At 40.7% G+C, this 19,866-nt stretch overlaps 1 protein-coding gene across 5 annotated transcripts in view; it reads left to right on the forward strand.

Moving 5' to 3' along the window:
* LOC129368545 (ryanodine receptor 1-like) overlaps nucleotides 1-19,866 on the forward strand; it is a 44,309-nt gene that overhangs the window by 4,804 nt on the left and 19,639 nt on the right. For all 5 annotated transcript variants that reach the window (XM_055043574.1, XM_055043577.1, XM_055043575.1 and 2 more), the window contains exons 9-71: nucleotides 29-125; nucleotides 248-322; nucleotides 415-571; nucleotides 650-814; nucleotides 1,491-1,612; nucleotides 1,706-1,892; nucleotides 2,009-2,144; nucleotides 2,235-2,330; nucleotides 2,522-2,640; nucleotides 2,738-2,871; nucleotides 2,953-3,194; nucleotides 3,752-3,944; nucleotides 4,021-4,237; nucleotides 4,444-4,548; nucleotides 4,659-4,762; nucleotides 5,026-5,109; nucleotides 5,245-5,404; nucleotides 5,513-5,660; nucleotides 6,137-6,342; nucleotides 6,823-6,997; nucleotides 7,073-7,281; nucleotides 7,367-7,725; nucleotides 7,922-8,051; nucleotides 8,194-8,354; nucleotides 8,430-8,592; nucleotides 8,668-8,754; nucleotides 9,519-9,745; nucleotides 9,835-10,273; nucleotides 10,349-10,906; nucleotides 10,986-11,186; nucleotides 11,375-11,486; nucleotides 11,598-11,741; nucleotides 11,891-12,164; nucleotides 12,246-12,360; nucleotides 12,504-12,636; nucleotides 12,709-12,803; nucleotides 12,875-13,010; nucleotides 13,111-13,297; nucleotides 13,392-13,503; nucleotides 13,586-13,706; nucleotides 14,227-14,396; nucleotides 14,478-14,698; nucleotides 14,794-14,884; nucleotides 14,987-15,127; nucleotides 15,321-15,484; nucleotides 15,578-15,656; nucleotides 15,817-15,906; nucleotides 15,977-16,117; nucleotides 16,195-16,272; nucleotides 16,351-16,426; nucleotides 16,517-16,640; nucleotides 17,093-17,208; nucleotides 17,350-17,417; nucleotides 17,491-17,612; nucleotides 17,743-17,792; nucleotides 17,939-17,999; nucleotides 18,096-18,222; nucleotides 18,312-18,423; nucleotides 18,521-18,602; nucleotides 18,734-18,864; nucleotides 18,953-19,273; nucleotides 19,364-19,604; nucleotides 19,685-19,772. In XM_055043574.1, coding sequence (XP_054899549.1) covers nucleotides 29-125; nucleotides 248-322; nucleotides 415-571; nucleotides 650-814; nucleotides 1,491-1,612; nucleotides 1,706-1,892; nucleotides 2,009-2,144; nucleotides 2,235-2,330; nucleotides 2,522-2,640; nucleotides 2,738-2,871; nucleotides 2,953-3,194; nucleotides 3,752-3,944; nucleotides 4,021-4,237; nucleotides 4,444-4,548; nucleotides 4,659-4,762; nucleotides 5,026-5,109; nucleotides 5,245-5,404; nucleotides 5,513-5,660; nucleotides 6,137-6,342; nucleotides 6,823-6,997; nucleotides 7,073-7,281; nucleotides 7,367-7,725; nucleotides 7,922-8,051; nucleotides 8,194-8,354; nucleotides 8,430-8,592; nucleotides 8,668-8,754; nucleotides 9,519-9,745; nucleotides 9,835-10,273; nucleotides 10,349-10,906; nucleotides 10,986-11,186; nucleotides 11,375-11,486; nucleotides 11,598-11,741; nucleotides 11,891-12,164; nucleotides 12,246-12,360; nucleotides 12,504-12,636; nucleotides 12,709-12,803; nucleotides 12,875-13,010; nucleotides 13,111-13,297; nucleotides 13,392-13,503; nucleotides 13,586-13,706; nucleotides 14,227-14,396; nucleotides 14,478-14,698; nucleotides 14,794-14,884; nucleotides 14,987-15,127; nucleotides 15,321-15,484; nucleotides 15,578-15,656; nucleotides 15,817-15,906; nucleotides 15,977-16,117; nucleotides 16,195-16,272; nucleotides 16,351-16,426; nucleotides 16,517-16,640; nucleotides 17,093-17,208; nucleotides 17,350-17,417; nucleotides 17,491-17,612; nucleotides 17,743-17,792; nucleotides 17,939-17,999; nucleotides 18,096-18,222; nucleotides 18,312-18,423; nucleotides 18,521-18,602; nucleotides 18,734-18,864; nucleotides 18,953-19,273; nucleotides 19,364-19,604; nucleotides 19,685-19,772 — 9,779 coding nt within the window. The remainder of the gene's footprint in view (nucleotides 1-28; nucleotides 126-247; nucleotides 323-414; nucleotides 572-649; nucleotides 815-1,490; nucleotides 1,613-1,705; nucleotides 1,893-2,008; nucleotides 2,145-2,234; nucleotides 2,331-2,521; nucleotides 2,641-2,737; nucleotides 2,872-2,952; nucleotides 3,195-3,751; nucleotides 3,945-4,020; nucleotides 4,238-4,443; nucleotides 4,549-4,658; nucleotides 4,763-5,025; nucleotides 5,110-5,244; nucleotides 5,405-5,512; nucleotides 5,661-6,136; nucleotides 6,343-6,822; nucleotides 6,998-7,072; nucleotides 7,282-7,366; nucleotides 7,726-7,921; nucleotides 8,052-8,193; nucleotides 8,355-8,429; nucleotides 8,593-8,667; nucleotides 8,755-9,518; nucleotides 9,746-9,834; nucleotides 10,274-10,348; nucleotides 10,907-10,985; nucleotides 11,187-11,374; nucleotides 11,487-11,597; nucleotides 11,742-11,890; nucleotides 12,165-12,245; nucleotides 12,361-12,503; nucleotides 12,637-12,708; nucleotides 12,804-12,874; nucleotides 13,011-13,110; nucleotides 13,298-13,391; nucleotides 13,504-13,585; nucleotides 13,707-14,226; nucleotides 14,397-14,477; nucleotides 14,699-14,793; nucleotides 14,885-14,986; nucleotides 15,128-15,320; nucleotides 15,485-15,577; nucleotides 15,657-15,816; nucleotides 15,907-15,976; nucleotides 16,118-16,194; nucleotides 16,273-16,350; nucleotides 16,427-16,516; nucleotides 16,641-17,092; nucleotides 17,209-17,349; nucleotides 17,418-17,490; nucleotides 17,613-17,742; nucleotides 17,793-17,938; nucleotides 18,000-18,095; nucleotides 18,223-18,311; nucleotides 18,424-18,520; nucleotides 18,603-18,733; nucleotides 18,865-18,952; nucleotides 19,274-19,363; nucleotides 19,605-19,684; nucleotides 19,773-19,866) is intronic.

Genomic DNA, 19,866 nt, shown 5'->3' on the forward strand with positions numbered 1-19,866 from the left:
CTGTTATAAAGAAATTGTTGCCTTCCAGGTTTTCTGGTTGGAGGATATGTGCTCAGACTCTTTCACGGTCATATGGATGAATGTCTGGCCATCCCATGTGCAGATCAGGGGGATGACCAACGCAGGTGGCTGTTGCCTTGTTTAGTTAGATCTTTTTTCCCCCTACCTTGTTGGGAATTTAATCAGCTTGTCAGTTCACCATCTGGAAATGTCCAAATTGATCAGAATATTATTCTCTACATCCCAGAGTTGCCCATTATGAAGGTGGTGCCGTCTGCAGTCATGCTCGATCCTTATGGAGACTAGAGCCACTGCGAATTGCGTGGGTATCTTTCTTTCTTCTTATTTTTTTTCTTTTGTTCTAACATCAACTGGAAAGTCTTATTTTCCTGAGTTACTTTTGCATTTTTACAGGTGGAGTGGAGGCCACATCAAATGGGGACAGTCTTTCCGGGTACGCCATATAACAACAGGGCGATATTTGTTCCTCGACGAGGAGAAGGGACTTCTGTTGGTAGACCCAGAGAAAGCCAATTCCAAGATGTCTGCTTTCTGCTTCAGAATTTCTAAGGTTTTTGTTCAACCAACTGTCAGGTTTATTTTAACTTGTCTAGATTATAAGGAAACAAAACTTTTTTTCCATTTAAAGGAAAAAATTGAAGTGGCGCAGAAGCGGGACGTGGAAGGCATGGGAATACCGGAGATTAAGTATGGGGAGTCTATGTGCTTTGTACAGCATGTTTCGTCTGGCCTTTGGCTTACATATGCTGCTGTAGACGCCAAATCTGCTCGCCTAGGACCTCTGAAAAGAAAGGTAAAATATGTCAAGTTTGGAGCTAAATTTAAGAGTTTCTAAAAGTGGGTTTCCAACAGTGTACAAGATTTAGATATTTTTGTTATGTTTCTACATATTTGAGTCAAATGTGAATTCGATATTCTAAATCGTGTTCCCACTGGGACTGACCTCCACTCACTTTTCCTACGTTTATTAATGTTTTAAATATTCCTGGAAACATTCATACTATTCTGTTTTTCCACATTTTGTCATGTTTTAAACACAACATCTATGTGCTTTTAAGGATTGTAGATAAAATACAAAGTAACAAATGAGGATGAAGTGTAAATTTAAAAAAATATATTTCAGCCGAATCAGAAAAGCTTAGTGGAGTTGATGAGAAGATGAATGGACCTAAATGTAGGACAATCCTGGAAGAACTTGAAACTTCCAGCAGGACAATAACCCGAAAGTTGTAATCAGTCATAAATCCAACTGAGAATCAGTGGCAAGAATTTAAAATAGATTTTCACGGATGCTCTCCATCCAGTTTGACTGAGCTTGAGCTTCTTTTTCAAACCAGAATGGGTGGAAATGTCAGTCTTTAGATTTGAAAAGCTTGTAGGAAAATCACCTAAAGGACTGAAATATGAAGCGATATGTTTATGTCTCGGGTTTTTGCCTGATTTTAAGTGTCCATGACTTTGTCTCTCAGGCCATACTGCATAAAGAAGGTCACATGGATGACGCGCTCACAGTTGCTCGATCTCAGACCGAAGAGTCTCAAGCTGCCAGAATGATATACAGCACAACAGGCCTCTTCAACCAGTTCATCAAGTAACTTCATTACTTCCCTATTAACCTTTATGAATGTGTTTCTTTATTATCCGGTAATGAACATTTTATTTTTACTTTGTGTCACATTTCCAGAGGTTTGGATGCGTTGAGTGGAAAAAGCAAATCTGCTAATCCGCCATCTATGCCAATGGACGCGGTGGTGCTCTCACTGCAGGATCTCATCTTTTATTTCCGACCTCCTGAGGAGGAACTGGAGCACGAGGACAAGCAGTTCAAGCTTCGCTCCCTGAAGAACAGACAGAACCTTTTCCAGGAGGAGGTTGGCCAGCCTGATGAGGATTTAATCAATGGAAATTAGCTGAAGATAAATTTAATGTCACATTCATTAAATTGACTTTTTCAAACCAACCTGCAAGATTTCTTATTTTATCATAGGGAATGATTTCCCTGGTCCTGGACTGCATTGATCGGCTCAATGTGTACAACACTGCAGCCCACTTCTCAGAGTACGCTGGAGAGGAAGCTGCAGAGTCATGGAAGGAGATAGTGAACTTACTGTATGAGCTGCTAGGTAGGCCCTGCACATTACATTTGATAAACATATTTTGGAATGACTTTGTTTAATTTTAGTTTTATTTCTTGCTTTTCCACTTTCTTGAAGCTTCTTTAATCAGAGGAAACCGCACTAACTGTGCTCTTTTCTGTGACAACCTGGACTGGCTGGTCAGTAAGCTGGATCGTTTGGAGGCGTCTTCAGGTATCAGTGGCAGAATGGTTTGGTTTGAGCTCATTCTCTGTATAAAATATATGTAGAAATAAAAGCTGATGGTTTTATTTAGAAATTATTAATCTTTTTTTTTTATTTCTTGGATGACTCAGGAACTTTTCTGAATACCTTGAAGTCTTCTCTAATACTTAAACTTCTGTATGTTCTCATTTGCATGACAGGGATTCTGGAGGTGTTGTACTGTGTTCTGATTGAGAGTCCAGAAGTGTTGAATATTATTCAGGAGAATCACATTAAATCAATTATCTCGCTCCTGGATAAGCATGGGCGCAACCACAAGGTTTGCAAATTCAAATTACTTTGTTTAGACTGTTTCTAAGAGCAGTCCATTTGCTGATTGTATTGCTGGCAGACCTCAAACAATCTATTCTGTCCAGGTTTTGGATGTGCTGTGCTCCCTGTGTGTATGCAATGGTGTGGCTGTGAGATCCAATCAGAATCTCATCACTGAGAACCTGCTTCCGGGTCGTGACCTCCTTCTTCAAACCAACATCATTAACTATGTAACTAGGTGGGTAATTTTATGTGAGCGAATACTTTTTTGCTCACATAAAGTTCATCTGAATTGATTTTTCTTTTTCTAATACGTCAGTATGAGACCCAACATTTTCCTTGGAACTTGTGAAGGATCCACTCAGTATAAGAAGTGGTACTTTGAGGTGATGGTGGATCACGTGGAGCCGTTCATTACCGCCCAGGCATATCACCTGCGAATAGGTTGGGCTCTGACGGAGGGCTACAGTCCTTATCCCGGTGGAGGGGAAGGATGGGGGGGTAATGGTGTCGGGGATGACCTCTACTCCTATGGCTTTGATGGGCTTCACCTGTGGTCAGGTAAAGCAAACAATCGTTTGACCATAAATAATAAAATTGCGGGTTATGTTTGTTTTTGAGGTAACAGCTTGAGTCTAAATTTGGACATTTAAAGCAAAGCTGAAAACGTTATAATCAAGTTTCACGCAAGTGGAGAGATGAACTTTGTCGATTTCCACCAAGACTATAAAAACTGTGTGAGCACAACAGCTGAACTGTGTCACACACAAATGAGTCATTTAGCACACTGCCGGTTTGGCTTCAGGAGAAATGTCTTGACTTTCTGCATTAATTATCTAAAGCAGTTTTGTACATTTTTTATGCTTCCTCATAAAAATGTACATTAGATGTTAGACATCTTCCTAACGTCTAAGATGGCTCATGTGTCCTCTTCCCTAAGTTACTATTTCAACACTGAAAATTGTTGCTATCTGAGTAACCTGTTAGCATTGGGAAAAAAGTGTTTTCAAGTTTTTAATATAGGCGAATCACAAAGAGAGTGGGTTAAGCACAACATCTCCTGTTTCTCAAGCCAAGTGAAATAATTTCTTTGTTTTATTTTGTGGATGTACTTGTAGGGCGCGTACCACGCCATGTTGCTTCCCCCAGCCAACACACTCTGGCAGCAGAGGATGTGGTCAGCTGCTGTTTGGATCTAAGTGTGCCGAGCATCTCCTTTCGTATCAATGGACACCCTGTGCAGGGAATGTTTGAGAACTTCAACCTCGACGGCCTCTTCTTTCCAGTTGTCAGCTTTTCTGCAGGCATTAAGTATGGCACTCTGAAGATTTTTTATTCTCGGCTCAGTATTTTAAATGGCTAATGTTTGTTTTTGTTTCAATACAAGGCTTCGGTTTCTTCTTGGGGGCCGTCATGGGGATTTCAAGTTTCTTCCCCCTCCAGGCTATGCTCCCTGTTATGAGGCAGTGCTGCCAAGGGACCGATTGCGGATTGAGCCCATCAAAGAATATAAACATGATTTTAATGATGTTCGCAACCTGCTCGGTCCAACCCAGTCCCTCTCTCACACAGCATTCACTCCCTGTCCTGTGGACACAATTCAGGTAAATCCTGCAAAGGAGTTTTAGCAAAATGTATAGTGTGGAGAACAAATTCTAGTCTTAGTCAAATGTCTAGATTTTTAAGAATCTTTGTAAGAATTTATTTATTTTTTGCTTAAAAATTCTGTTTTTTAAGCAAAACTGCAGTTTGCTTAAAAATCACATTACATTGATTTTAGTCTCAGTTAATTATTATTTTCTTCTTTCAGATTGTACTTCCTCCTCATCTGGAGCGCATTCGAGAGAAACTCGCAGAAAACAGTCATGAGTTATGGGCTGTTAATCGCATTGAACAAGGGTGGACATATGGACTGGTGAGTGTTTTCAGGATTTTACATGTTTTATTTCACTTTTGTAGAGAAAGCATTGCTGGGAACAAAAAATATTTCTCCATGCAAATGTTTGTGCTTTTCTTTTTCAAAAGTTTCGTGACGACAACAAGAAGATGCATCCCTGCCTGGTGGATTTCCAGAGTTTACCTGAGCCGGAGAAGAACTACAATTTAGCAATGTCAGGAGAGACACTGAAGTACGTAAAAGTTTAAATCAACAGTACTTGGTACTTCTAATGATAGCTCCTACTTAGTGTGGAGTAGCATAATCTATTATTTTAATTATACTGAAACCTGAACAAGAATAGAAGAGGAAATAGATGTGGAAATGTAGCTGTATTACCAGACTTTGATAGGTATTGTTGCCTTTAAAACAAGGGTGCCTAAAATATATTTATGGAAGCTTGACATGAAAAATGTGTAGGACCTGTGTCTAATGTGTATTGTGTTACTTTAACAGGACTCTGCTAGCTCTGGGCTGTCATGTGGGAATGGGAGATGAAAAAGCAGAGGAAAATCTGAAAAGGACCAAGCTCCCCAAAACGTGAGCTGCAACATGTTATACATATGGCATTTGAGTGTGGTATCATGTCATATTGTTTCATTTTCATGATCAGTGCCATAGTTGTCTATTTGAAAGATTCACTTACCCTTTACATCACAATGTCTTGCTTGTTAGCTACATGCAAAGTAATGGATACAAGCCAGCTCCCTTGGATCTTAATCACGTCAAACTTACTCCAAATCAAAACACTCTAGTGGAGAGACTGGCAGAAAATGGACACAATGTGTGGGCAAGAGACCGGGTTCGACAGGGCTGGACGTACAGTATTGTACAGGTATCAACTTTATGTGCGAAAATGCTGTGACAATGAGTAATAAAAACGTTTCATTGTTTACTGTTTAATTGCTTTGGTTTTAACTTCAGTTGGACTTTTTTTAAATAGGACATATTGAACAAGCGTAATCCCCGTCTGGTTCCCTACAACCTGCTGGATGAAAAGACTAAAAAGACCAACAGAGACACAGTTTGTGCAGCAGTTCGAACTCTTATCGGCTATGGCTACAACATAGAACCACCTGATCAGGAGAGTAGTAAGTTTGCACTGCTTTTTCATCTATATGAATAGAAATCCTTCCACTTTGCCTTGTCTCCAGGCTTTCTTATTTATCAGAATAACATTTGAACAAACTTTCTTTTATTTCCCCTACCACCGATATTCCTGACTCAATGTAAAGCAACAGCTCATGTGGTGCACAGCAAGTTACATGATGTCCAATCCACTAGATCACAGAGTGGACTTGCCATTTACATTTTACAAAGGAATTTTAAAAGGCATTACCTGGCTGTTAATGCTTTGAATACTATAATGTCAATACAACTTTAGATGCAGGTACATAAAGAAAAAAAGGTTCAGGAAATATTGGTGGAGACTGTCCCCTTCATGGCAGAGTTGGTGGGGACATGTCCACACCAGTCCTTCAGGAAATTACGCCTATACTCTAAAGGCAGCCTAAGTCCCACCAGTATTCCTTAAATCATGTTTTTTAATGCCATGTTTTTCCTCTAGGTGGGCATGGACCGGGCAGCTCCCGTGGCGATAAAATCAGAGTGTTCAGAGCTGAGAAATCGTACGCTGTCACACAGGGGAAATGGTACTTTGAGTTTGAGGCTGTGACTGTTGGAGAGATGAGAGTGGGTTGGGCCAGGCCTTGTGTTCGTGCAGATACTGAACTTGGTGCTGACGAGTTGGCCTATGTCTTCAATGGCTTCAAGGTGGGATGCAGACTCATTTTGACTGTGAAAGTGGGCTAAACCCTTTGTGGTAACACGTTATTTGATGGGTTGTGAATAATACTGTCATGACACCATCATAAACATGACGTAACACCTGTCATGAACATGAGTAAGTCTACATGAATATTTATGACTGTTATCATAAAGTGTCATTATGACACTTTTAATACAAAGTTGACTTTATTCAAAATGTCTTTGTTATGACAACTTCATTATGACATTAACCAATAAATCATGATATGACATAAATTTGTTATAAAAGTATGACTGATTAAACTTTAGTTTTAATAACATAAAGCTACATAAAAGCTACATAATTTCTAAAGATTTACTTTAGCCCCATGATCATAACCGGGGCTATGTCACATTAATGATGGTGTCATGACAGTCTTATTCACAACCCGTCAAATAAAGTGTTGTCCCCTTTATGATGCTAAATTCTCTTGATTTGCGTTTTAGGCTCAACGTTGGCATATTGGAAACGAGCCATTTGGCCGCCAGTGGCAGTCTGGTGATGTGGTGGGTTGTATGATTGACCTCACAGAAATGAACATCATGTTCACGCTCAATGGAGAAATGCTGATCAGTGACTCAGGCTCAGAAATGGCTTTTAAGGATATTGAGATAGGGGAAGGTAAGTACAGATCCAAAACAGAGAAGAAATAATTGAATAAATGGACATTGATGATCATGCTTTAAACATTTGTAGGTTTCATTCCCGTGTGCAGCCTGGGGCTGTCGCAGGTTGGTAGAATCAACCTGGGTCAGAATGTCAGTAGTCTTCGTTACTTTACCATCTGTGGCCTGCAAGAAGGATTCGAACCATTTGCTATCAACATGAAGCGAGACATTACAATGTGGTTCAGTAAAAGCCTTCCCCAGTTTATCACTGCTCCTACAGATCATCCACATATTGAGGTATTAACACAATGCTTTTCTCAAATTATTCATAAATATCAGTTTTCCACATGAAAATGTAACTTCTTTGCACTCTTTTCTCTAGATATCGCGTGTTGATGGGACAGTGGACACTCCCCCTTGTCTCAAGGTGACTCACAAGACGTTTGGGTCTCAGAATGCCAACACAGACTTGCTGTTCTTCAGAGTCAGCATACCAATTGAATTTCACGAGACCTTTAAAGTCCCTGCGGGGACAACACTCCTAACTCGAGCGCTGACCATTCCCGAAGACCAAGTTTTAGAGGTCGACCCAAACTCAGACTTTGAAATACTGAAGAAGTCAGCCACTCGCAAAGAACAAGAAGATGATAAGAAGGAACCCTCTGTGCCTAAAGAGACTTTGGCCATCAAAAATGGAGAGAACGAGAAAGATGCCTCTACTGAGAAAAGCAAGAAGAAAGGGTATGTGGTTATTTAGTCTTCTGAGTCAGAGAGGAGAATTTGATTTTTGAAGTTGCATTTTGTATGATAATTTTTCATAACAACCTTGACATAATGCAAAATGCAATACGCAAAATGCTATAAAAACCAAAGCAGTTAAATATTTCTGACAGTATCAACATTTGAACCATGTAGTAAGTGGTTTTGTCATTTCCAGATTCCTTTTTAAGGCAAAGAAGGCTGCATTAATAACTCCACCCCCTGTCGTTCCTACTCTGCCTCGCTTAGTGGAAGATGTCGTACCAGATGACAGGGATGACATGGACATAATCCTGAACACCACAACTGTATGACTATTACTCATAGTTATTTCATTGTCAATGATCAAGTGGAAGCAATTTAGACTCTAAAATCTGAAATTGAAGGTTTATTTTGTAACAGCCATGAATAATATGCTTAAACCAATAAGCTTTTAATGTCCTTTTTCAGTATTATTATGCAGTGCGAATATTCGCAGGACAGGAACCAGGGGGCGTGTGGGTAGGCTGGGTCACACCAGACTACCACCAGTATGATCTTCACTTTGACCTCAGCAAAGTGAGAAATGTAACAGTAACTGTTGGAGACGACAGAGGAAATATTCATGACAGGTGTGTTTGTTTCCCTAAAAATGTAAACGTTTGCTCCAAAATCCTGAGTCTTCTTGGTTTGTCTGCTTTCTGCAGTATAAAGCGCAGTAATTGTTACATGGTGTGGGGAGGAGAGTTTGGCAACTCTCAGCAAACCCGTGTCAGTCAGGAGGACTTTGTGATTGGCTGTCTCGTTGATTTGGACACAGGACTCATGACTTTCACTGCTAACGGAAAAGAGATAAACACCTTTTACCAGGTTTGTGGGCTTCTGCCTTGGTACGGTGAAGCTCTCATGAAAGTCCTGCTCAGTTGAGGCATCGTCTACTTTCAGGTGGAGCCGAACACAAAGCTGTTCCCAGCTGTCTTCGTTCAGCCTTCCAACCAGAATGTGATTCAGTTTGAACTCGGCAAGCTCAAGGTAAACGTCCATGACCTACTCTGTTAACAAGCCTTTATCCACACTGCAGATGTGCAGGTTATGAGGTTAACATCAGTCAACATCTTACCTGAAGAAGATGCCTCTCTTTTTGTCTTCACTTTGTGTAAATCTGTGTTACCATGTGAAACATTTATTAATAAGTTTTAAGAATTACTTAAAGGAGGGGTACCATGTATTTTCCGCACACAGAGTTCCATTTATTAGTACAATAAATGTTGCCCTCAGTTGTTATGCGGTATATGTCAAACATAACATAATGAATGAATCCAAGTAACACTCTGGGTACATTTTTGGATGAAGACTGTAAGATGATTTAACCAAAAATTAGATTTTGCTTACCCCCTGTACTAAAAAGATAAGGTAATGTAGTGATCAATCTAATTGTTGTTTAATGGTTAGGACTAAAGATAGCAGTCCCCTCTGCAATACAGCAATTTGGATGAAATGAGGAATAAGTTTATATTATTCACTCGACAACAAATGGCACTTTGAACTGCCTTGTTGCTGAAATTATTCAGCTTTGATTCTTCTCCCTGCAGCAAAGACTTTCACACCTGAGAGAGCTGTAGTCAGTTCACTCAAGTTTAGCTAATGTTTGGGGGTTCTTATGTTTAACCTGCATGGCTAGCAAATTTAATTTCTACTAAATTAAGATGCAAAGAGAATCATCAACCAAAGGTAAGACTTATGTCCAAATAAGTTTTCCTTACCAACGTCAGTATCGATCCTTCTTGTTTTGCCAGAACATCATGCCATTGTCAGCCGCCATGTTTCGGAGTGAACGCAAAAATCCAGTTCCGCAGTGTCCTCCTAGATTGGATGTCCAGATGCTAACCCCAGTGATCTGGAGTCGTATGCCCAACAACTTCCTGGCTCCAGAGACAGGCCGTGTTAGCGAAAGACTTGGCTGGATGGTGCAATGTATGGAACCACTCACTATGATGGCCCTTCACATCCCAGAGGAGAGTCGGTCAGAAATATTTCCTTCTGCATGCCAAAGAGAAAAAAAATAATTTATTTCAGTTTTTCTAGTTAAACCTGACTCTGTGTTTTATTTAGGTGTATAGACATACTGGAACTGTCTGAACGAATGGACTTGCTAAAGTTCCACTATCACACTCTGAAGCTCTATGGCTCTGTGTGCGCTCTGGGTAATAACCGGGTGGCACACGCACTGTGCAGCCATGTGGACGAATCTCAGCTTTTCTACGCCATAGAGAGCACCTACCTGCCGGGACCAATGAGGAGCGGGTTTTACGACCTCCTCATCAGCATGCATCTAGAGTCTGCTAAACGCAATCGCCTTGGAACTAATAAGGAATTTATAGTTCCGATGACGGACCACACGCGCAGCATCACTCTTTACACCGTTAAGTCTCATGCTTTGCCTGGGGTCGGCCTCACTACGTGCCTCCGTCCAAAACTGCATTTCTCCTCCGTTGGGTTTGTGGGGACAGATCCAGATATTTACACACTGAGTCCAACCATCCCATTACAGGTGAGGTTTACTCATTGTAATATGTTATAGAAACTCTCTAGAGAAAGAAATACATTAGTTTGCTTGTATTTCCAGGTGTTAAAGACCAAGGCTCTGAACATGCTGATCGAAGCTGTCCAGGATGGAAGTCAAGCAATGAGAGACCCTGTGGGAGGCAGCGTTGAGTTTCACTTTGTCCCAATCCTGAAACTCATCAGCACCCTCCTCATAATGGGTGTGTTTGACGATGAAGATGTCACGCACATCCTGAAAATGATTGAGCCCACAGTCTTTCATACTTCAAAATCAGAGGAGCCTTTGGAGGAGCTGACAAAGGCGAACAAACAAGAGGAAACATCAAAAGTTGCAGTGGTCAAAGAGGATGAGCAGGAAATTGAGGCAGGAGAGGAAGAGGAGTTTGAAGATTATGGTTATGATGAGGAGGAAGAAATAGAGGAAGAGGAAGAACTAGAGGAAACAAATTTAAATGTCCCACAAGGGGAAGCAGTGGAAATAGATTTCATAAATGGTGAGAAAGGAGCTGAGGAAACAGAGAAACAGACGAAACCAGTGGAAACCTGTGGGGAGTCTAAAGAGGAACACCTCGAACAAGGACTGTTTCAGATGAAACTACCAGAGTCTGTAAAACTGCAGGTATAAACTATTATTACTACTTTTTTCACCAAAAAGGTTTCTAAACAGTGTTAGTATTCATTTTGCTCTTGTTATCTAGATGTGCACCCTGTTGCAGTATTTCTGTGACTGCGAGCTACGACACAGAGTGGAGGCCATTGCTGCTTTCTCAGATAAGTTCGTCACCCAGATACAGTCCAACCAGAGGCAGCGCTACAATGAGCTCATGATGGCCTTCACCATGTCAGCTGCAGAGACCGCACGAAAGACCCGCGAATTTCGCTCTCCGCCGCAGGAGCAAGTAAGAAAACTATATATGAATGTTTAGACTTATCTAACGTTAAAGGGTGAGAGGAAAAAGGTTGTACTACTATTTAGATTTTGAAGTAAAAATATGATTCTGATGAGACAACATTAAATAAGATTTTGTTACATATGTTGCTAATCTCTTTCCAAAGAGTTTTCATTTGCTTGTGCACTACTGTGTAGGTCAACATGCTCATGAACTTTAAAAACTGCCCTGATGACGAAGAGTGTCCAGTTCCTGACGAAGTCCGTGAATCCTTGCTGATTTTTCATAACGCTCTTCTGACACATTGTGGTCAGTTCTAATCTGCTATACCCAGTCTGACATGAATTCTTTAAATCGTTCCTCTTTCAGTGGCTAATAAATAAAATGTCCAGTGCTTAATTTCAAAACTAAAATTTGCAGGTGTTCATATTGATGAGGAAGAACAGGAGGAGGAGGTGGACAATTCTCTTCGCGGGCGCCTGCTTCGTTTGCTGGAAAGAGTGAAAAAGTTTCGGCAGAAAAAAGTGGAAGTGGAGATTGAGCCGCAGGAAGATAAAAAACCAAGTGAGCTGTCTCTCTACTCTACCACATGATGTTGCAACACAGATTTATCTTTTTTTTCTTGCAGCTGTGGCTTGAAAGAGAATCTCACATTTAATCTTTGAAATTTTGTTTTGTCTTTGTTGTTTATTTCCCTTTCCTGATTCTACTAGGCACATTGCAAGAGCTCATTTCCCACACCATGATCCATTGGGCCCAGGAGTCGTTCATTCAAAACCCGGAGTTAGTGCGTATGATGTTCAGCCTCCTCCACAGGCAGTATGACGGACTCGGTGAACTGAAGCGAGCACTTCCCAAGGCTTACACCATCAACGAGGTGTCGATACAGGACACCATGGATCTCCTGGAGTGCTTGGGTCAGATCCGCTCCTTGCTTATCGTGCAGATGGGTCCAGAGGAGGAGAGGCTCATAATTCAAAGCATTGGGTACATGGATAAAGTTTTGATTGTGGTTTTTGCTTTGGTTAAGGTGACAAGATATTTATCCGATCATTTTCTACTCCTTAGAAACATCATGAGTAACAGAGTTTTCTATCAGCACCCCAACTTGATGCGTGCTCTGGGGATGCACGAGACTGTCATGGAGGTTATGGTCAATGTGCTAGGTGGTGGTGACTCAAAGGTATTCATTTTCAATCTCTTTGTTTGGGTTAAATACTGTCGGGCATCAAGGCTAACAAAATAAAAATTTGTGGAATATGTGAAAGTAAAAACTACAACCTTAAATAGCCTTAAGCTCAACTTGATCTTTCTGCCTTTCAACAGGAAATCCGCTTCCCTCGAGTGGTGACAAACTGTTGCCGTTTCCTCTGCTATTTCTGCCGCATCAGTCGTCAGAATCAACGTTCCATGTTTGATCATCTCAGCTACCTTTTGCAGAACAGCGGCATTGGCCTTGGTGACTGTTGCTGTTCACTTCTACAATTCCTGCTGCTGAAGCCTGTCTGAACATGGTGTGCTGTCTGTTCAGGAATGCGTGGCTCGACCCCATTGGATGTGGCTGCGGCATCTTGCATCGACAATAACGAACTGGCACTGGCTCTCCAGGAGCAGGATTTAGAAATGGTAAAATATTACTATGTCATCCTAAGCAGCAGATTCAGTTTACTTATCTTTCAATGCCAATATTGTTGTAGGTGGTGAAATACCTGGCTGGGTGTGGGCTTCAGAGCTGTCCCATGCTGCTGGCTAAAGGCTACCCCGACATCGGTTGGAATCCCTGTGGTGGAGAGAAATACCTTGACTTTCTTCGTTTTGCTGTTTTTGTCAATGGTAGTTTACCAAATATTTAAATTCTAAAATTTTACTTAAAAGCACACTTTCCTTCTCCTTTTCTTGTTTGACAATAACAAGATGATTTTCATTCATCTAGGAGAAAGCGTGGAAGAGAATGCCAACGTTGTTGTGCGTCTTCTCATTCGAAGACCCGAGTGCTTCGGTCCGGCTTTGAGAGGCGAGGGTGGTAATGGTCTGCTAGCTGCTGTGGAGGAAGCCATCAAAATATCAGAGGACCCTGCAAGAGATGGACCCAGCATTAAAAAAGACAGACGTTTTCCCATGTAAGAGGTCTCAGTATTGGTTCAGAAAGACCTTTGTCCTAGCCACTTTGAGTTAAAGAATAAATTGCAAAGTGTATTCCTTTCTTCCTGGAAGGTTTGGAGGAGAAGAGCAGCAGGAGGAGAATCGAGTGCACCTTGGAAATGCCATCATGTCTTTCTATTCTGCTCTCATTGACCTACTGGGACGATGTGCTCCAGAGATGCATGTCAGATGAGCAGAATCACAGGATTTATGCTAGATTTACATAACACATCGAATATAATAGTAAACAAATGTGTTCTTTACAGCTGATTCAAGCTGGAAAGGGTGAAGCTCTTCGGATCAGGGCAATTCTGAGGTCCTTGGTTCCTATTGAGGATCTTGTGGGAGTCATCAGTCTTCCTGTTCAGATTCCTGCTTTGGGGAAAGGTAAAATGTTAAAGCATGGCAATGTCAAAGTATTTACACTGCTAATTCATTTAACAGTGTAATTCTAATAACAGCAATGGTCTTTTGTGGAGCACTAACTAGGAAGTCTTTGTGGATGTATAATCAGACCAGGAGTGATAAGATTTTGATGTGATTCTCTTCAGTGACACAGACTTCTTCCATAAGTTCATAATTATAATTTCAGCCACTGTTTACATCCTGATTTCCAATGTCTGGCTTTATCTGGTGCAAAATTATGATGCATGTATCAGGTGAATGACATAAAAGTCAGACAAATGCGTAATGACGTAATGATCATTCAGACTGCAGGAAAAATAGCAAAAGTCATGAAAACCCATTTACTTATTTTAATACCGTTAATAAACTGGAACTTTAGTGTTTTTCTAGCACTTCTAGATTATTAAGTTATTTTATTTTACTGTTTTAATAACTTGTTTTTTTGTCGGTGTATTATACAGCCCTTTAGTTTAGTGTGTATACTTGTGTATGTTTTTCTTAGACAATAGCATCATAGAGCCAAAGATGTCTGCCAGTTTTGTGCCAGACCACAAGGCCCCCATGGTGTTATTCCTGGATAGAGTTTATGGTATTGACAATCAGGATTTCCTGCTGCATGTGCTGGAGGTGGGCTTCTTACCTGACATGAGGGCTGCCGCCTCTCTGGACACAGTGAGTCAGAAACGTCTTCTGGACTACTTCAATTCTCAGTATCCAGTAAGAGTAGATTCAGCTGGGATTTATTTCCAACAGGCCGCTTTCAGCACAACAGAGATGGCTCTCGCTTTGAACCGCTATCTGTGTACTGCCGTGCTGCCACTCATCACCAAGTGTGCCCCACTGTTTGCCGGCAGTGACCACCGAGCCATAATGATAGACTCCATGTTGCACACGATCTACAGACTGTCTCGAGGACGAGCCTTTACAAAGGCACAGAGAGACATCATAGAGGAGTGCCTCATGGCTTTGTGCAAGTAAACTAACACCTCAAACAAATATGGCAGTTCTCTCCTTCATCTAATATTGTTAGGTTTGTTCCTAAAGGAGGCTTTGTTTGTGTTGCCTTCAGAAATTTGCGCCCGGCCATGCTTCAGCACCTGCTGAGACGCCTGGTGTTTGATGTGCCCATTCTAAATGAGTACGCCAAACGACCACTGAAGGTGTGGAGACGTTTGATTATTTTCTTGATAAAAAAAAAGTGTATTCTTTTGAGTTTTAAGTTGTTTTTTTTTTTTTTCACTTTTATTGTCTTGAATCTGCAGCTACTGACCAGCCATTATGAGCGTTGTTGGAAATATTACTGCCTCCCAAATGGCTGGGCTAATTTTGGAGTTGCTTCAGAGGAAGAGCTGCATTTGACTCGCAAACTTTTCTGGGGTATTTTTGAATCATTGGCCCACAAGGTGAGCTTCCAGAAACATGATGGAACTGCCAAAATATGAACTTCTTCAAGTTTTCTCATGTTTCACAACACAAACTGGGATTAGCGGCTCTGACATGAGAAAAAGTTAAAAAGTTCTTGATGTGCAAATACTCAAATGTATTAGCTGGCAAGTGTCTGTTAATACTGTAACATATTGTCATTAATCATTCCAGAAATTTGATGCTGAAATTTTCAAGATCTCAATGCCTTGCCTCTGTGCCATTGCTGGAGCCATTCCTCCAGATTATGTGGATGCCAGCTACTCCTCCAAAACAGAGAAAAAGGCATCGGTAGATGCAGAGGGAAACTTTGATCCTAAACCAGTAGAGACCACAAAGTAAATATTTTCTGAATCTGTTTGATGAACACATTTTTCATTTGTTTTAATATTATTGCTAAATTTTCTCTGATTTATTGCCTCCAACAATAGCACCATTATCCCTGAAAGACTGGATCCCTTCATCAACAGATATGCTGAATACACCCATGATAAATGGGCCTTTGAAAAGGCAAGACTTGTTCCTGTCAACTTGCGTAGTTTCCATTATATCCATTATATATATTACACCAATTCAGAACCAACACTTCTTGGATTGTAGCTGATATGATACCATAGAAATCAATTCTCTTTCTAACAATAAATGATACAGTTTGTCTTCTGTGTTGCAGATTCAAAATAACTGGTCGTATGGAGAGGTGTTGGATGAGAATGGAAAGACCCATCCCATGCTCAGACCATACAAAACCTTCTCAGAGAAGGTAAGTTGTCCATTGCAGATTGTTTCATATCGCTCATTCTCCTCTTCATGAGGATTTTTTTTTTGCAAAGGACAAAGAGATCTACCGCTGGCCGATCAAAGAGTCGATAAAAGCCATGTTGGCATGGGAATGGAACATAGAAAAAGCTAGAGAGGAAGAGGAGTCAGAGAAGAAAAAGGCAGCTGCTAGAAAAATTTCCCAGACTGCTCAGGTTTGAAGGTCTTTTATGTCTCAACACTTTATGTTGCAGCGCTCCTTATATGTTATAACATTATCTTTCTGTTGCAGGCAACTTATGACCCAAGCCATGGCTATAGTCCACAGCCTATTGACATCTCACACATGGCTCTTTCAAGAGATCTGCAGGTATGGCAGTAAAAGTTTAACAACGTCTGCCTTTATCTCGATTTATAGTCAATAATAACAGCTTACATTTGAACACAGTCAATGGCAGAGCAACTGGCCGAAAATTATCACAACACCTGGGGACGAAAGAAAAAATTAGAGCTCCAAGCAAAAGGTAAAAAAATATCTGCTGGTATGTTATGTTTTAATAAATAAAGATGGAACTTTTCCTAATTTCTCTTTGGTTGTGGGATTGTTTGTGTAGGAGGTGGGACACATCCTCTGCTGGTGCCTTATGACACTCTGACAGCGAAGGAAAAGGCCAGAGACCGAGAGAAGGCTTACGAGTTGCTCAAGTTCCTGCAACTTAATGGATATGCTGTCACAAGGTAAAAAAAAAATCTGGAGTGCTGGCTATAAGGAGCAGGGAATTAAATTTTTTACATCAGTTTTTATTTTTTATGTTCCGTGATTTAATTGTGCAGTCCTAATAGATTTAGTCTTTTCTCCTGGCCATTCCAAAGACCAATGCTGACTTTTTCTTAATTACATTTTGTTAATGGAAAATTTAAGCAAATTAAATATTTGTTTAAGTGTACAAATATCAGAACCAACATAAATACTAGTTTGGTGTCTTGGTAAAAAATAAATAAATAAAATGGATATGTGGGTAGAAAGTTATTTTTCCACAACTCACAAAACTTTTTGTAATTTTCCAGAAATTGCAGCATACAGAGGAAAATCTTTGAATTTTCCTCTTTCCATTTATGCATTGATCTAAGGCAAGTGTGTTCACATAAAACAAAGAAAGTGTAAATATGTCACCTCTGTCTGTGTTCAGGGGCCTGAAAGACATGGAGTCTGAGATATCGTCTATTGAAAAGAGATTTGCTTATGGTTTCCTGCAGAAGCTGTTGAAATGGATGGAAATAGCCCAGGAGTTCATTGCTCATCTCGGTACTGTGGGCCAAAAATGCAAAAGAAATGTATTAATGTCACATGTTAAAAATCTGTGAGGTACTAGGAATAAACCGAATCTAGATTTGTTAAGCCAGTGCTAATGTGAGATATTGCTATATTTTGGAATATGTTTTGCAGAGGCTGTGGTGAGCAGTGGACGAGTAGAAAAGTCTCCTCATGAGCAAGAAATCAAATTTTTTGCTAAGGTAAAGCCTGTGAAAAAATAATTTTAAAGGCTAAATCTCTTTGTGGTACTAATCTAAAAAAACACTTTTGCAGATATTGATGCCTTTAATCAACCAGTACTTCAAAAACCACTGCCTTTACTTCTTATCAACACCTGCAAAAGTCCTGGGCAGCGGCGGCCATTCTTCTAATAAGGAGAAGGAGATGATTGCGAGGTAAGTTCTCCCATTGTTCTAGTGGACAAATATTTGCTTTGAGTTCTTTTTCCTAAAGGATCCTCATTTCTTAATGCATGCCCTTTTTCTTGGATTTCTCTCTTCCTTTACTTTTTTCTTCTCATTATAGTATCTTCTGTAAAATGGCTGCTTTGGTGAGGCACAGAGTTTCTCTCTTTGGTAAGATTCCTCATAAGACTATTTCTGAGTCTTTTGGTTCCCTCTGACTACGGAGACCTCCTTTTACTCTAACCTGGATAACTTCAACGAAAAGCTTGCTTAGCGTGTATCAAAATTTTATAATAAACCTGCGTTTGCTTCTGTAGGAACGGATGCTTCTGCAATAGTTAACTGTCTGCATATATTGGCCCGGTCGTTGGATGCAAGGTTGGCTGCTTCTTACAACAACTTTCAAGATGAATGTGTATTCATTCTTACGCTTTGAAATTTCCGTTGTGACATTTTCTTACTGCATTTTTTTAGGACTGTGATGAAATCAGGTCCTGAGATTGTGAAAGCAGGCTTGCGGTCATTCTTTGAGAGTGCGGCCGATGACATGGAGAAGATGGTGGAGAACCTCAAACTGGGCAAAGTGTCCAAAGGCAATCAGGTACATAAAGTTTGAAACAAATTATGCAAAGAAATTAAACACTGGAATTAAATCTAAATTCAAAATACCTTCTTCCTTGTCCATGATAGCAAGTGAAAGGCGTTTCCCAGAATATCAACTACACAACCATTGCCCTGCTGCCTGTGCTTACCTCCCTGTTTGATCACATCGCTCAGCATCTCTTTGGAGATGATGTCATGCGTGAGTTGTTACCTCAAATTTCTGTTTATTTCTTTGCTTTCAGTCTAGTATTTTACCTGAATCTGTTGCCTTTCTGTCTCTGGTTACTTCCACACAGTGGATGATCTGCAGATTTCCTGTTATAGAATCATGTGTAGCATCTACTCAGTTGGGATGGTCAAGAACCCACATGTTGAGAGGTAACTTAAACTTAATAAGAAATACAGCACTCTTTGCCATTTCCTGCACTGTGAATTGACTAGGAATTCTGGGAATTTGAGAGTGGAGAAGCATGATTCTGTTGGCATCAAGTTGTCTTTTTTGCAAACAGGCAAAGACCAGCTCTTGGGGAATGTCTGGCTCATCTTGCTGCTGCAATGCCAGTGGCCTACTTAGAGCCTCATCTAAATGAATTCAACGCTTTCTCTGTGTATACCACAAAGACACCAAGGGAGAGAGCTAGTGAGTTTAAAACCAATGTTCATCCACATATGTTCCTGCTCAGCAATACCTTGTTCCAGAGTTTTCTTTCATCCATTTTTGTGCAAAGTCCTGGGTCTTCCCAATGCGGTTCAAGAGTTATGTCCTGACATCCCACCGTTGGACCTTCTGCTAAAGGAGATTGGAGACTTGGCAGAGTCGGGGGCCCGCTATACTGAGATGCCTCACGTCATTGAAATCACTCTGCCAATGCTGTGCAACTACCTGCCACGGTGGTGGGAGAGAGGACCTGAAAACTTTCCTGAGATGGAGGGCCAACTCTGCACTGAGGTCACTTCAGAACATCTGAATCAACTTCTGGGAAGCATCATGAAAATCGTAGTCAACAATCTGGGTATTGATGAAGCCTCCTGGATGAAGAGATTGGCTGGTGAGCACTGGGTAACTTAATGCAAAGCCGTGTGTTCCTGAATTAGTCTTCTTGCTCAAATGAAATGGCACAATTTGTTTTCTCTGCTAGTGTTTTCGCAGCCCATTGTGAGCAGGGCAAAGCCAGAAATGCTGAAATCCCACTTCATTCCAACAATGGAAAAGTTGAAGAAACGGACGTCAAAGGTGGTGGCTGAAGAGGACCATTTGCGGATGGAGGGGAAATCAGAGGGGGATGAGGAAGATGGGACAATACGCGATGAGTTTGCTGTGCTCTGTAGAGACTTGTATGCCCTCTATCCTCTACTTATTCGCTATGTGGACAACAACAGGTAAAAGAAAATGAACACCATCATTTACAAGCTCTTAACCAGGATACTTACTTATTCCATCTTGTCTTGTTCTGCTACAGAGCAAGGTGGCTCACCTGCCCTGATCCAGATGCAGAAGAACTTTTCCGAATGGTTGGAGAAGTTTTTATTTTCTGGTCCAAATCCCATGTGAGTTCATTCATCTTGTCTGTGAAAACAAATATGAGTGGGAAAGTTAACTTCCTTTATCTGACATTGCTTGCTCTCTTTGCTTTCTACTTTG

This window comes from Poeciliopsis prolifica, unplaced genomic scaffold (genome assembly GCF_027474105.1).
Source record: "Poeciliopsis prolifica strain line A6 unplaced genomic scaffold, Auburn_PproV2 SCAFFOLD019, whole genome shotgun sequence".
Taxonomy (NCBI): domain Eukaryota; kingdom Metazoa; phylum Chordata; class Actinopteri; order Cyprinodontiformes; family Poeciliidae; genus Poeciliopsis; species Poeciliopsis prolifica.